The sequence below is a fragment of the Poecilia formosa genome, unplaced genomic scaffold (assembly GCF_000485575.1).
Source record: "Poecilia formosa unplaced genomic scaffold, Poecilia_formosa-5.1.2 Scaffold121, whole genome shotgun sequence".
Classification (NCBI taxonomy): domain Eukaryota; kingdom Metazoa; phylum Chordata; class Actinopteri; order Cyprinodontiformes; family Poeciliidae; genus Poecilia; species Poecilia formosa.
Genome location: NW_006800060.1, coordinates 1,569,717 through 1,583,727, shown reverse-complemented (window position 1 = coordinate 1,583,727; position 14,011 = coordinate 1,569,717). Strand labels below are relative to the sequence as shown.

Here is a 14,011-nt window from a genome sequence, read left to right as displayed (position 1 = left end):
GCATATTCTTTCAGATTACATGATATTAGAAACATTCTCAGGATGAAGTGAGACTGATCTGGAGAAATCCATCAATATATGCTCAGCTGGTGAAGTTTCTGGTACACATAGCCAAAATGGACATGTTGGCCTGAATGTCTCTGCGAGAGTAAAAATATAATCTCCACAATCTAAAACACGACATAATCAGTTAATAGGTTTTTTCCCATTTCATATTATTTCTGAACTGTTCATGGTTTGCTAGAGCAGGGGTGCAATACCTAATAATAATAAATATCAAGCCTGAAAACTTAATATCCAAATGGACTGAATGTGATATTTTTAAAGTAATCTCTTTAGACCTGCCTCCTGATCCGGAGACATGTCCTGACTCGGAACACGGTCCTCACTCGGTGGACGGTCCTGACTTGGAGGATGGTCCTCACTTGGAGGCAGGTCTTAACTCGGAGGCAGGTCCTGACTCGGAGCACGGTCCTGACTCAGAGCACGGTCCTGAATCTGAGGCAGGTCCTGACTTGGAGCACGGTCCTGACTCTGAGGCAGGTCCTGACTTGGAGGAAGGTCCTGACCCGGAGGCAATTTCTGACTCGGAGGAGAGTCCTCACTCGGAGGCAGGTCCTCTCTCGGAGGATGGTCCTGACTTGGAGGCAGGTCTTAACTCGCAGGCAGGTCCTGACTCGGAGCACGGTCCTGACTCAGAGCACAGTCCTCACTCGGAGGCAAGTCCTGACTCAGAGGACAGTCCTGACTCAGAGGACAGTCCTGACTCAGAGGACAGTCCTGACTCAGAGGACAGTCCTGACTCGGAGGCAGGTCCTGACTCTGAGGCAGGTCCTCCAGTTCCAGCAAATTCAAAAAGACCAAATCTTGGCATTTTTGTCATGCTTTCAGCACCAAGGTTTGTCTGCATTGGGAATATTTTTGTATTACAACATAAGGCTCATGGTCCATGCTCTCTGCTGGAGAACGTCCCTTCAACATGACACATCCTGTTTTTGTTGACATCAGGCTTTATCTCAACAGCAGGCTTCTCCTCAACAGCAGGCTTTTTCTCAGGCTCTTCATTCTTGTCTGGGTCTTCAAAGTCTATTGATTCAATGTCTTCCAAAACTAGATAACCTTCGTTCAAATATGGATAGTATTTGTTTATGTCCTGGTCATCAAAGTCTATTGCTTTCAATGTTTTTTAGTCCATACTCAGAGGCCGGTCCTGACTCTGAGGCCGGTCCTGACTCTGAGGCCGGTCCTGACTCTGAGGCCGGTCCTGACTCTGAGGCCGGTCCCGACTCTGAGGCCGGTCCCGACTCTGAGGCCGGTCCGGATTCAGAGGCCGGTCCGGATTCAGAGGCAGGTCCGGACTCTGAGTCCGGACTGACCTCTGAGTCCGGACTGACCTCTGAGTCCGGACTGACCTCTGAGTCCGGACTGACCTCTGAGTCCGGACCGTCCTCTGAGTCCGGACCGACCTCTGAGTCTGGACCGTCCTCTGAGTCCGGACTGACCTCTGAGTCTGGACCGACCTCCGAGTCGGGACCAACCTCTGAGTATGGACCGGCGTCTGAGTCTGGACCAGCATCCGAGTCTGGACCTGCCTCCTCTGAGTGGCCCAAACTCAGAGGCCAAACTAAGACTGGACAAAACTCAACGTTTGTTCACTCTTAGAGGGTTCTTGAGTCTGAGCATCGTCTGAATTGTCTCCACAACAGAAAGCATGTTGAATGTACTTCTATGCCTTTCTGAGATAATCTTGTGGAAGATTAGTTTTCCTAGGTCGTGTCAGGGTTCTTTTGAAACACTGTATAACCTTGTAAATAACTATTGGGTTGTCACTTTTTATCATCTTAAACAGCAATTCTCTAACTAAATCATCATTGCCTGAGAGAAGTTGAAAGATATCTCCGCAGACTTTTCTTTCCATCTTGTCAAAAAAGACAAAATCTAGGTCCTTTACTTCTTCCCAGAGTTTAGGAGCAAGCTTTTTCTGGACAGGTACGGTGTGGTTCATTTTGTAAGCGGTACAGTGAGCCCTTGCTATAACGCGGTTCACCTTTTGCGGTCTTGCTGCTTCTCGGACTTTTTTTGTGCAGTTTTTTTCACAGTGCATTGTGTTCTGTGTCCTGATTGGCTAAACGGTCTCCGAGCTCCTTCTCTACCTGTGTGCCAATAACGTTACGGTATTTAAATATAAGTAATACAGCTTGGCCATTCAGGAGATGAAAGCTGAAAACTTTGAATGCCTGCTGGAAAAACTGTGGCCAGAGGCAGCGCAAAACCCGACCGGAGGCTGGCTTGACGAGATCCATTGCTCTGCCGTAGATACAGCTGTGAATCTCGCGGGGCAGGTTGGAGGATACATGACTCCAGATCACGTTAAGGTCCGATTGATGAACACACACATCCACTGACCTGAAAACAGGTTTTGTTCTTTGGTTTCAATGTAGATTATTTAATTATGCTGTATAATAATTGTAAAAACTAAAGGTACCTACTTCGTGGATTTCATTTATCGCGGGTTATTTTCGGAATGCAACCCCCACGAAAAACGAGGGATCACTGTATATGTAGGTCTATGATTGGACTTATAAATCAATTGCCAAAGAATTTTTTCTACCATATTTCTTCTTTCCTCTTCGGTTCCACGTTTGAAACCCATCTCTTTCGCGTCCCTCAGAAATCGTTCTGGGTCCATGCCTGCCTGAGTATAATCCTCACTCAGGCAGTTTTTATCTGAGTACAAGTCCTCACTAGGAAAAAAATTCTTTCTGATCTTTTGTTTTGTAGATGTAAACATTTTCTTTGGAGGAACAGGATTCTCCAGGTGATGTTTGGATTTTTCCACAATAACTTTATGTCCTTCTGGGTAATCATGAAGTCCAATTAAATGCAGTCCAGAAGCAAAGTGGAAAGCATCTCTGGCGAGGCTTTGGAAAATCTGTTCACTCAGCTCTTCTGACATTCTGAGAGAACGTCCACATTTAATTCTCCTGTTTCTCTCAAAAGTAAGATCAAAACCCCTCATGGTGTTCTTCCAAAAATGTTTCTCTGACAAGATGCAAAGTTGGTCCGTCCGCAGATTTTTCAATCACTTTCCAAAGAAGTTTGCTGAGAAAGTTTTTTTTTTCCTGTAATCCGGGGTTGTTTGACCAGGATGGACTTTGTTGGAGAACCTTTTTCTCATGTTTTTCCAAAAAAAAAAGTGAGCTGTGAGCTTTCGTTACTCATCTTTATTGAACTGAGCTAAAATCTCCAAATGAATTCTGTGTTAACTGACCGGAGAATTAACTGATCAGTTGGTCATGTCGTGGACTCTATGACATCACAAAGTCATCCTTTGCAGGGCCTCATGACACAGACATCATTTAAAGTCATGCTGATGACATCATTGTCAGCAGCATGGCAACTGTTGCTGGGGGTAATAATAGCACGCAGTGATCATGCGCTATGAAAAAAAATTGAATCTGTGGGCACTAAATACATTATTCCCACAAGTCTTAACTGGAAGTGATCTGCGCAGCTTCGCCAGAACAGGGGGGGCCAGGGAACCATTGCCCCCTCCACTTTACTGCCCTACCCATTTTTATTTGTTATTTGGGTTCTATCTCCTAACAGGTATAATAGGGCAAGTGTCAATGGGACCGCTACATCCAACCAGTTACTCAGCAAATCCACCGGTTTAACCCAGAAGGGTTTGACCAATTTGCAGTCCCATATTCAGTGCATCGGCTTATTTTGGTGGGGGCAAAATGAATCATAGCAAAAAAAAAAGAGTCGAAGCAATAATATTACTCAAGTAAAAGAAAAAGGTAGAGTGCTGTGAAGCTACTCTAATAAGTACTTTTTTTTTTTTTTCAAAAAAGTTACTCAAGGTAATGTAACCAAATCCACCCAATTTTGAATATAGGCAACATCATCAGTAGCCTACAGGCTACTTGTTAACAAGTTCGAGGTGCTGTATTGTTATTAGCTAGTAATCTTTTAGCTAACATTAACTGCATCCAACAGCATTTGAACTCAGTCGTTTAGTGTGGTTGAAAAACTGTGCAAAGTTCTGTGCGTTGTGCTGGTTTGCTGCCATAATTCTAATATCATTACATTTTATTTTCAGCCCCTTAATTCTATTTACAACTTACATTGCTGACAGCCTATCTCATAATCTAAAAAGATTATTAGAAACACAAATAACAGTGAAACTTACAAATGTCCAGAATGAGAAATAGGAAACACTCCATGAAAGATGTAAGCAGGCAGCAGACAATCAATTACTACAGTGATGGAAAAAAAAACTCTAAGACAGTTATTGCTAGCACTTCATAGCAACCGTTGCCACCAAGGATCATAATGATAGCATGTTAATTAGCTATTGGAGTATATTGGCTGTTCACATTAGTTGTATTGTCTGTTTGACACAAACCTTTGGTTGGTTGGGGAGCTAAGAAGTGATGTATTCCTGGTTCTGACTTGATCGAACTCTAAACTCCACAGGTCTCATCATGATCGGCGTGATTGTCGCGTCGAGAAAAGTCGGCATCAATCCAGACAACGTGGCCACACCCATCGCTGCTAGCCTCGGAGACCTGATTACCTTGTCCCTGCTGGCAGGCATCTCAACAGGGCTCTACAAGAAGCTAGGTAACACCCGCTACACACCTCATCAGAAAATAATGTCACAGTTAAAGTTTGCCTGGTTCATGTCAACACTGTGTAACAGAAACTCTGTCAGAGCGCTCATCACTGATGAGAGATTTTCATTAATTTTGACTTTTTAATGATTAAAGACATTCCTGTCCCAGGCTGTAAATATTTTACAGCTTTAAAGAATTTCAATAATATGAATTGTGTGTCTAAGTTTGCTCTATCGTAGCCTAACCATTGCCTTTCTGCTCAATTCCACTCATTTCTCATCTCCATTTGGTACTCCATCTGGATTTTCACCCATTGAGTTCAATTTCTCTATATATTTCAATGGGACATTAGTCCTCTAATCCTGGCAATGCTTTTTAGGCGATAGAAGGCTGACTTTGTAACTGTCTTTATGTGTCTCTGAATGTTCAGGTCTGAGTTCATCACTAGCCAGATTTCAGACATAATAACTAGTTTCCAGGTGCAATAGCCAAACCTACATGCAAAAATACCTGCATGATACTACCACCAACATGTTTGTTGAGTGGTTAAGAATTTGTTTGACTGAGTATTTCCGGTTATTTCAGCTAAATTTTTCAGTCTTTGTTTAGTCTGTAGAGTGGCAGAACATGTCGACCATGTGAGCAGCAGCAATTTACACCCACGAACAAATCTGTGTTTCTTTCTTACTTGGCATTGTCAATCCACAGTGATGAAACTGTGGCTTTATTAATGCAACAGTTTGTATTTTGTGGATTTTAAAGCGGCACACATTATGAAACAACAGGGATTTATTCTTTCTAATAGTCATTTAGTTTGTTGCAATTTCCGGCTTAGATGAATCCCTTCCGCCACTGATAGAGCCAACTGCCAGGTTGCATTTAAAGACAGAAATCCTCATTAAAGCACAGCTTTCCAAACGGCTTTCAGCGTTCTCATCAGTGAGGAAGCGAAAGGGTACAAGCAGTGTGTGCAGCTTGTGTAAAATGTGGCTCTGCTCCTGCCTGTGTGGGGTAAATAAGATTGAAAGCCCTCCCACGCCTAATCTTGCTGTGTTTTTGGGTGAGAATCTATGTGGCTCCGCCGTCAGCACTGCGGCGGTGACTTGGCAGGCGACACACCCAGCTGCAGAGCTACGGTTTCCACACCGCAGACGCACAAACAGGCTAACAGACAGACCTGCAGAGCATACTGTAATCCCATAACTCTTGCATCTGTCAGAGACTGTCCCAAAAAGCAAGCTCACTCCCTTTAAACGCTGCACTGGGCTGCTATGCTGAGCATATTTGGGATATTTTTTGCTCAGATACACAAACACAGCTGGTGTCTGGGACTTGGACGCACTCTCGCCTACTCGGATGTTGTGTTTCTTGGAGGGTTTTTCTTTTTTAGGCTTTGGAGTCTCCTGCGGTGTCAGACGAATAATACTGCATCAGAGAAGATGCAAAACTATTTTCACTTGTGTTTATATCACAAATTTCAATGTATTTTTCAGATTTTAGTTGACTTACATACATTTGTGCAGAATTGTGAGAAAGAGATGTTTTTCATGGAGTTCCACTTGTAAAGATAACAATTGGCAGCAACTGATTTGGCTTATTTAGCCTGCCATAAGAAAAAGACAATGGAGGTTCATTTTTCATGCTTTCATTCACTTATATACAAATGTCACAGTTTCAGCTTGATACTAAATGTTTAGCTTGATACTAAATATTTAGTTAGGAAATTAAACAAAGAAATAGTAAAAAAAACAAACAAAAACAGGTTGTGTTGTCCTTTTATCAGCTGCCTGGTATTAAAGATAAATGCGTCTCCTCCCATTCAGAGTACAACGACTATGCCAACCCGCTGGTGTGTGCGGTGTTTGTGGCCATGTGTCCTTTGTGGGTCCTGATAGCCAGGAAGATCCCAGCTACCAGGGAAGTCCTCTATTCAGGCTGGGAGCCGGTCATCATCGCCATGGCCATCAGCAGGTAGGCACTACCGTCTGATTCCATTGATCTAAACCGGGTGATACAACAACAGGTTCATAAAATCTCATCTTTCTTTTCCATTTTCTTTCAGTGTTGGAGGTCTGATCCTTGACAAGACCGTAAGCGACCCAAACTTCTCTGGAATGGCTGTTTTCACTCCAGTCATCAACGGTAAGGCAATGGAGGCAATCAAAGAAGACATCCATTAAAACCCTCACTACTGTGTGAAAACAGCTCACTCCTCTGTGTGTGTGCGTGTGTGTATGTGTGTTGACGTGGAACAGGTGTAGGAGGCAACCTGGTGGCAGTTCAGGCCAGTCGGATCTCCACCTATCTCCACATGAACGGACTGCCCCTGGGGGACCCCAACCTGGCGCCCAGGAAGTGTCCCACACCCTGCTCTTCCTTTTTCGGCTCCAGTAAGTAACCAGGCGATTTTCTGTACACACCTTTCACCATAGAGGGATCCCTGATGATCAATCAGGATGCATGCACTATGCAGCAGGTCCATCATATCCCGTATTAACCTTTGTTTTATTAAGCATGAAAAAGTATTTATCCTCCATCAAATTTCTTCTGGGTAAAGCCTTTCCAAACCAACCTGGCCCTCTAAACCCAAAGGTGGGCAGAGTAATAAAATAAATAAATAAAATAAATCAAGTAAAAGTAAAAAGCACAGCACAGTAAAAATACTCACTAAAAGTTATTTTTTTTCTCCAAAAAGGTACTGAAGTAAATGAATTTGAGTAAATGTAACTAGTTATTACCAAACTCTGTCTAAACCTAATGACTAGTTGTGCCATTACTGCCATCTGGGGTACCTGGGGTACCAGGCATTTTCAAGCATGAACATCCTGATTAAGGTAATGCATTTCATTTAGATCCAGGTCCAGACTTGTACTAGGCCACTCCAAAACCTCAATTTATTTTTCTCTAGCCAGTCAGAGGTAGGTGTGTACCTGCCTGATTCTCATTGGATTAAAGGCTGAAGATCACAAGTGGAAGGTCAGACCATGATGCCATGATTTGCTGCTAGAGATCAGAGTTCAAGAAACCCTTGACCATCTCATGACCACCAGCTTGATTGGCTGCCCATACTGTCTTTTTCTGAAGTATTACATCAGTTTGTTTGTTTGTTTGTTTGTTTGTTTGTTTGTTTGTTTGTTTGTTTGTTTGTTTGTTTGTTTGTTTGTTTGTTAGGCATCATGGGATACACGACCCCTGTCTCATCATTTCAGATAATATTTTACCAAAACATTTGGGGCTCCTCAGGCTATTTTGTGTAACATTTGAAATGGGACTTTGTGTCCCAGAGGGTTTACCCTTGGGACTTTACCTTAATTGTTATTTATTTACACCTTAACTGAGTCAAGTAAGGGCTGTGGTGATCTTTTGTGATGAGTTGTCAAGGTACAGTTCATCAGTGCTTTATGTGTTTTTCTGTTCCTGGATAACAACGTTCACTGTGGTTCCCTAACCCTAACCTTGTGTCTTGGAAATGGCACTGTGACTTTGTTTCTTATCTATTCTTTCTTTAAATCAGGGTATGATGTGTCACTGTGTCAGAAATTTTATGTTGTCTGACATGCTCCATTTAACAGATTTTGTCGTTCCACGTTGCAAAAACAAAAAATGTTACCACGTATTTTTGGTCTAGTTTCTAGGGCAAATATCTTAAACTAGCTTACAGTGATTTGTTAGAGCTTGTTTTCAGTCAGAAATCTCATTAATTTTGATGGAAAAGTTATAATTCCACTAGCAAATTATCTCACTTACAGTATAAAGTGGGCAAAGTGTCTTGTTATAAGTTAAATAATCTGCCAGTATAATTTTGTTCAGCACTATTAAGGAATTATTTACTCGAAACAAGGTGCTATATCTTGCTGAAAAGCTACTTGTAAGTTAGTTTTGTCTAGCCGTGTACAGGTCAACTGGTAAACAGGCCTGGGTGTGAAACTGATTAAAATTTCCCAAAAACTTTACTGAAGTAAATTAATTTGAGTAAATGTAACTAGTTACTACCAAACTCTGTCTAAACCTAATAATCACAGTTAATTCACAATTTAACAAGGGAGAGGTTTTTGGAGGCTGTAGAAGGAACAGAGTAGTTTATTTATAGGAGGTCAAATAATCTAAACCATTAATTCATTGAATTACTATGGAGCTAAATTGAGGCCAACAATTTGTTTAAAAAAATTGAAAATGAAAGAAACTAAAAAATTGTTTTGAAACTGGGGAAAAAGACTTTTTTCAGCTTCATGTTTTTTTCTTTTTCAGTTTTAGTTCTTTTCTTTCCAGAATCAGTGGGGGTTTTTTCCTTTCAAATTTCTACTTTATGGTTCCAATTTACCGTAAATTCCAGACTACAGAGAGAAAGAAAATCTATTTTGTACTTATACATCCCGCACCGGATTTTGAAGCTGTAGGTGTTCCATGTTGTAATGTGAGATATTTATACAGAAAGATATTACACATGAGGATTTTTTAACTTTTAATCAGTATGGTAACATTAACAAATACATTTTGTAAGTGCTTTGTAACACAGACTTTAAATATACGTCCGTGTCAGTAACACACGTTACGTATGCTTACTGGACACCTCTGGGGCCACATCACTTTCCAGGGCACGGGCCCCTCGCTCTTGGGGCCAACCCACTACTACACCTGACCCACAAGAGCTCAACCACATCCCCAACGCGTTATGTGCATCACTGTTGCACAAATACAGCACAAACCTAAGACACCACAAATACTGGCTATATGCACATGGTTCACAAAAACAGCAGATCTAATCGCTCGATTTTTAAACAAATTATACTAAATAATAAAGACTGGAAAGCAAAGCCTACAGCTGTGATCCACGGGAGGAGGAGGATGGAGATTCCCAGGTTCAGGTGACGTGTCTGACACTCAAAACCCCTTAGAATTGCCGGAGGGTTTAAACTCCGCTTACTCGTTTTAGCTAGCTTCACTGCATAGTTCTATAGCTAACAGAAAGAGCGCCAAGCTGCCAACTAAACAAAAGTGAACTGACCAATAACATTGAGGTTTAGGACGAATATGTGGCACCCCCACAGACTACATAGGATAATTTGACACACAATATCTTTTTTTATCCACAACGTCGTTAATGATGGTTTGACCTCTGTGTTGGTTTATGTTAGAATGTTTCAATTTGAATGTTGTGGTTGTAACAGCACAAAATGTGTTTATATTTCACTGAATGCAGAAAGACCATGAAGCCATCTTCAGTCATGTTATCCCTTCTCTTCACCAGCTGTGAACTCTCGCTCTGCCCGTGTTCTGTTCTTCCTGGTTGCCCCGGGTCACATCATCTTCCTCTACACCATTAACTCCCTGAGAGGGGGTCACACCACCCTGACCCCCATCTTCATCTCCTTCTACCTGGTAGCTGCTCTTCTGCAGGTACACACACACTGCCCTCATGACTGTATCCCACTGTGAAAAAGATAACTGCCTTCTGTCCTTCATAAACAAAAATAGTGTGTTTATGAAAGCTGCATCAAAATGAAGACTGAACAAAAACAGTCTTTTTAATGTCCAGTGAGCTATCTGGATTTGCAATGGAAAATTCTATGCTTTATTGAAGTCAAACTGTATATGTTCTTTGCTGTTATCTTTCAGACCTTAAAGAGATCCATGATTAGCTGAACTAGTTGGCCTAAATATGTTGGAATTTTCCAGTTAACCTGGACATTGTGGTTAGTGATGCGTAAAAACTTAAAAAATTGTGTAACTTTGTTTTTTTTTTTTTTTTTTTTCACTTACGAAGATCACCATCAGACGTGGTTGGTTGTAATCTACTGTTCACTATGTAGCTCCTGCTAACCCGGTTAGCAGGAGCTAACATCATTACCAGGAGCTAACAAAACTTTAGCAGGAGGCAGCCCTATTAGCAGAAGCTAACACAAAACAGATTGGAGAATAATAAATGGATGTTTTCAGTGACAATGAAGCATCTTTATGTATTTTGTAAGTCACAATTTTAATATATCTGAGAAAATATTGGGTAACACTTTATTTGAAGGGGTGTGCATAAGACTGACATGGCACCGTCATAAACATGACATAACGTCTGTCATGAACATAAAGAAGTCTTTATGAATGTTTATGACAGTTGTCATGAAGTGACACTCGGTAAATAATGACACTTTTAATGCAAAGTTGCTCTAAAAGTTGCATTGAAAGTCCATTAAAAATGGCAACTTTGCATTACATTATCATAATTTACAAAATCATGCAAAGTTGGCACTTTTAATTGACTTTTAATGCAACTTTTAAAGCAACTTTGCATTAAAAGTGTCATTATTTACCGAATGACACTTCATGACAACTGTCATAAACATTCATAAAGACTCCTTTATGTTCATGACAGACGTTATGTCATGTTTATGACAGTGTCATGTCAGTCCTTCAAATAAAGTGTTACCAAATATTGTAATCATGATGCTAACTGTAAGCAGCTTGAGTTAGAAAATGGAGCTCTGTGAAGCATACTGTTGGATTCACATTTCCAAGCAGCACATCCACAAACACCAGCTTTTGTCCGAGTCTTTGTTCTTCCTCTGTTTTGTCCTCCTCATCTTCATTTCCTCTTATAATTTCACCATTTCCTTCTACTTCACCAATATCCCAGTTCAAAATGTAAGAGCTGAATGTTGCTTATTGAGCAAGTTGCTGTTTCTGCTGGATGGAGCGAGCGCACGTCGTCTACCCAGAGCATAAACAGTATGGCCACGTCTGTCCTGCGGTGTTACTGTTGCTTTCAAAGATTTTGTCCAGCAGGAGGATGTAGATTGTAGCATTTTTAAACTGGTGTTTCATTGATGGTTGAATTCACTGGCTACAAAAACTGAAAGTAGAAAAATAATATTTTGTGGTCGATTTCCAATAATGCAGGTTTTGTAATTGTGACACAAAAATGCTTTAGCATCTTGGCAGATCGTGCCATATTGTTGAACCTAGGCACAATCCGCTTAAATTGTCTCTTCTGCAGGTTGCAATCCTCCTGTACCTGGCTGACTGGATGGTTCACTGGATGTGGGGCCGAGGCATGGACCCCGACAACTTCTCCATCCCGTACCTGACCGCTCTGGGCGACCTCCTGGGAACAGGCTTCCTCGCCCTCTGCTTCCACATGCGTTGGTTCATCGGGGACAGAGACTCCAATTTAGGCAACTGAATACATGCAAACGTAACGCACAAAAAACGAAAGAGAACCCTAGAACTTTCACATACTGTAAGCTTGCATGCAAAAACACAAAACAAACTTGATGAACATCACCCGTATGCCTGAGTCTGACAGCGGACATCTACAATAAAAGGGCTGATCTCCCGCAGGGCTCTGGATGATGTGTTCTTGGCAGAATCTCACCCTCAGGATATCAGGACGCTGTTTTACTGTCGGGACAGCAGCAGCATGTAAATCCTGCTGTCACCACGGAACACAGACCTCTTCATCTCAACCCCCACCATGCAAAAAAACAAAAACAAACAAAAAACTCTGACCAATGATAGATCCAGCCTCACAGGCTCCGCTACTTAATCGTACTTAACACCTGAATCCTACCACTTTTATTAATGTTCTTATTGTTAACAAACGATGCATTTGGTATGATTTGATATCTGTTTTATGTGCACGGCAAGTCCTCATTATTTTCAATGGGGATGTAAGCCCTTTTGTTTAAAGAAAAAAAAGTAGCAAAAAAATTTAAAAAATGAGCACAAAAACCCCACACATCCAAACAAACCTAGAACGAACGCTTAATCACCAAGTGCTGTTGATTTAACTCTAAAGTCATGTCTTATGTTTTTGGTTAAATGCATTTCTTCTTCTCTGTTGATATGCTTCATTATAGTAGTGGACGAGGCTCTGGTTTTATTTCAGGGGACTGGACCTAAATTGTTTTTTAGCACAGATTCCAGGTCTTGGTAAGATGCGCTCCCAGTGTTTACTGTCCCTCATAAATTATGTCAAAACTTAACAGACTGGAAGACAGTCCGTCAAGGTTTTGCTCATTCAGTGCAGTGAGAAATCTTCTCACCTTTTTCCTAATAGTATCGAACGTGCACGTGCAACATCCTTAGCGTCTACCGCTGGTTTATCTTTAACCCCTTTTAGATTCATTGTTGTAAAATTTGCCTTCATGTGCCTGTTGATGCATATTTCACCCACACCAAGGATCACATTGACAGCACTTGGCTGCCATTTAGCATTCAGATTTAGCATTTATTGCCAATTATATCTAGTTTAGGCTCGTTTGCATACTAAATATATTTAGAATAGTAATATCTACTTAATTTAGCACCTGCTTGACAGAAAACACACAAATAGCTTATATTTTTTAATGATTAACCGGTTCAGGTAGTAGCAGGTTAAATATTGGAACAGCACATGTTTGGTGCCTGTATTCAGAGAAAAATCCAGCCTTTCTGATATCAAACATGGATATGTTTTTGTCGGAGCACCTCAGAGCTTAGTGTGGAATGCTTAAGGTCAAGGAAGAAGCTTTTCTATGAGACTAGGTTCCTTGTTTGTTTTTTGGCCAGGGAAATCCTATAAAACAAAGAAAACTCAATACAATGCTATGCATATAAGTTAATCTTCAGAGTTCATTTTGGTGATGGGCTCCAAGGTTCAAAGGTAGTTTGATGGAAGCATTTAGCTGCCAGAGCTTGGAAATAAATTCAGAGGCAATATCTCCTTCATAAATGGGAAAAAGTTATTGTTATGGCAAGATGCAAAACTCACTATGTTTTGCATCTTGCCTTATTGTAGCTTACATATTGCTAAAACAAGAAATTTTCTCATCAAAGCGAGAAACTTTCTCATTGTAATGAGATACTGCTTCTGAGTTTATTTCCCTGCTCTGGCAGTTAAGACGTTTCCGTAGATCTGGGTGTTTAATCATGCCTTTCTTAAATTGCTGGACATGCTGACACAGTGGTTTATCAGTCTGACAGCAGATTAAAGAGTTTATATTCTGTATGGAAACATAGGTCAATGTTGGCGGCATACTAATTAGTCTTTTTTTTTTTTAGTCAATTTCTTTTTTACTCTTAAGTAATTTGGTCAGGCATGGGCTGGTCACCAGTATCAAAGGAGATCTAAGTTTTTAGAAAGTAACCGTTTCAAAACCACAAAGATGGGGCTGAAACGATTCCTCGAATGATTCGAGTACCTCGATTACTAAAATTCCTCGAGGAAAATTTACCTGCCTCGAAGCTTCGTTAATTTATGTTTTATTAGTTAGCGCACCGTGTTCCGGCCGGGACACGGTGTGCTAACTAATAAAACATAAATTAACGAAGCTTCGAGGCAGGTAAATTTTCCTCGAGGAATTTTAGTAATCGAGTATTCTAACGTTTATTCTTACGATTAATCGAGTAATCGGATA

At 41.0% G+C, this 14,011-nt stretch overlaps 1 protein-coding gene across 5 annotated transcripts in view; it reads left to right on the top strand.

Annotated features, from left to right (window-relative positions):
- Positions 1-12,323, top strand: part of slc41a1 (solute carrier family 41 member 1) — a 44,264-nt gene extending 31,941 nt beyond the window's left edge. For all 5 annotated transcript variants that reach the window (XM_016675784.1, XM_016675785.1, XM_016675783.1 and 2 more), the window contains 6 exons: positions 4,483-4,629; positions 6,446-6,593; positions 6,685-6,764; positions 6,878-7,012; positions 9,871-10,019; positions 11,611-12,323. In XM_016675784.1, coding sequence (XP_016531270.1) covers positions 4,483-4,629; positions 6,446-6,593; positions 6,685-6,764; positions 6,878-7,012; positions 9,871-10,019; positions 11,611-11,796 — 845 coding nt within the window. In that variant the 3' untranslated portion in view covers positions 11,797-12,323. The remainder of the gene's footprint in view (positions 1-4,482; positions 4,630-6,445; positions 6,594-6,684; positions 6,765-6,877; positions 7,013-9,870; positions 10,020-11,610) is intronic.
- Positions 12,324-14,011: the final 1,688 nt, after the last annotated feature.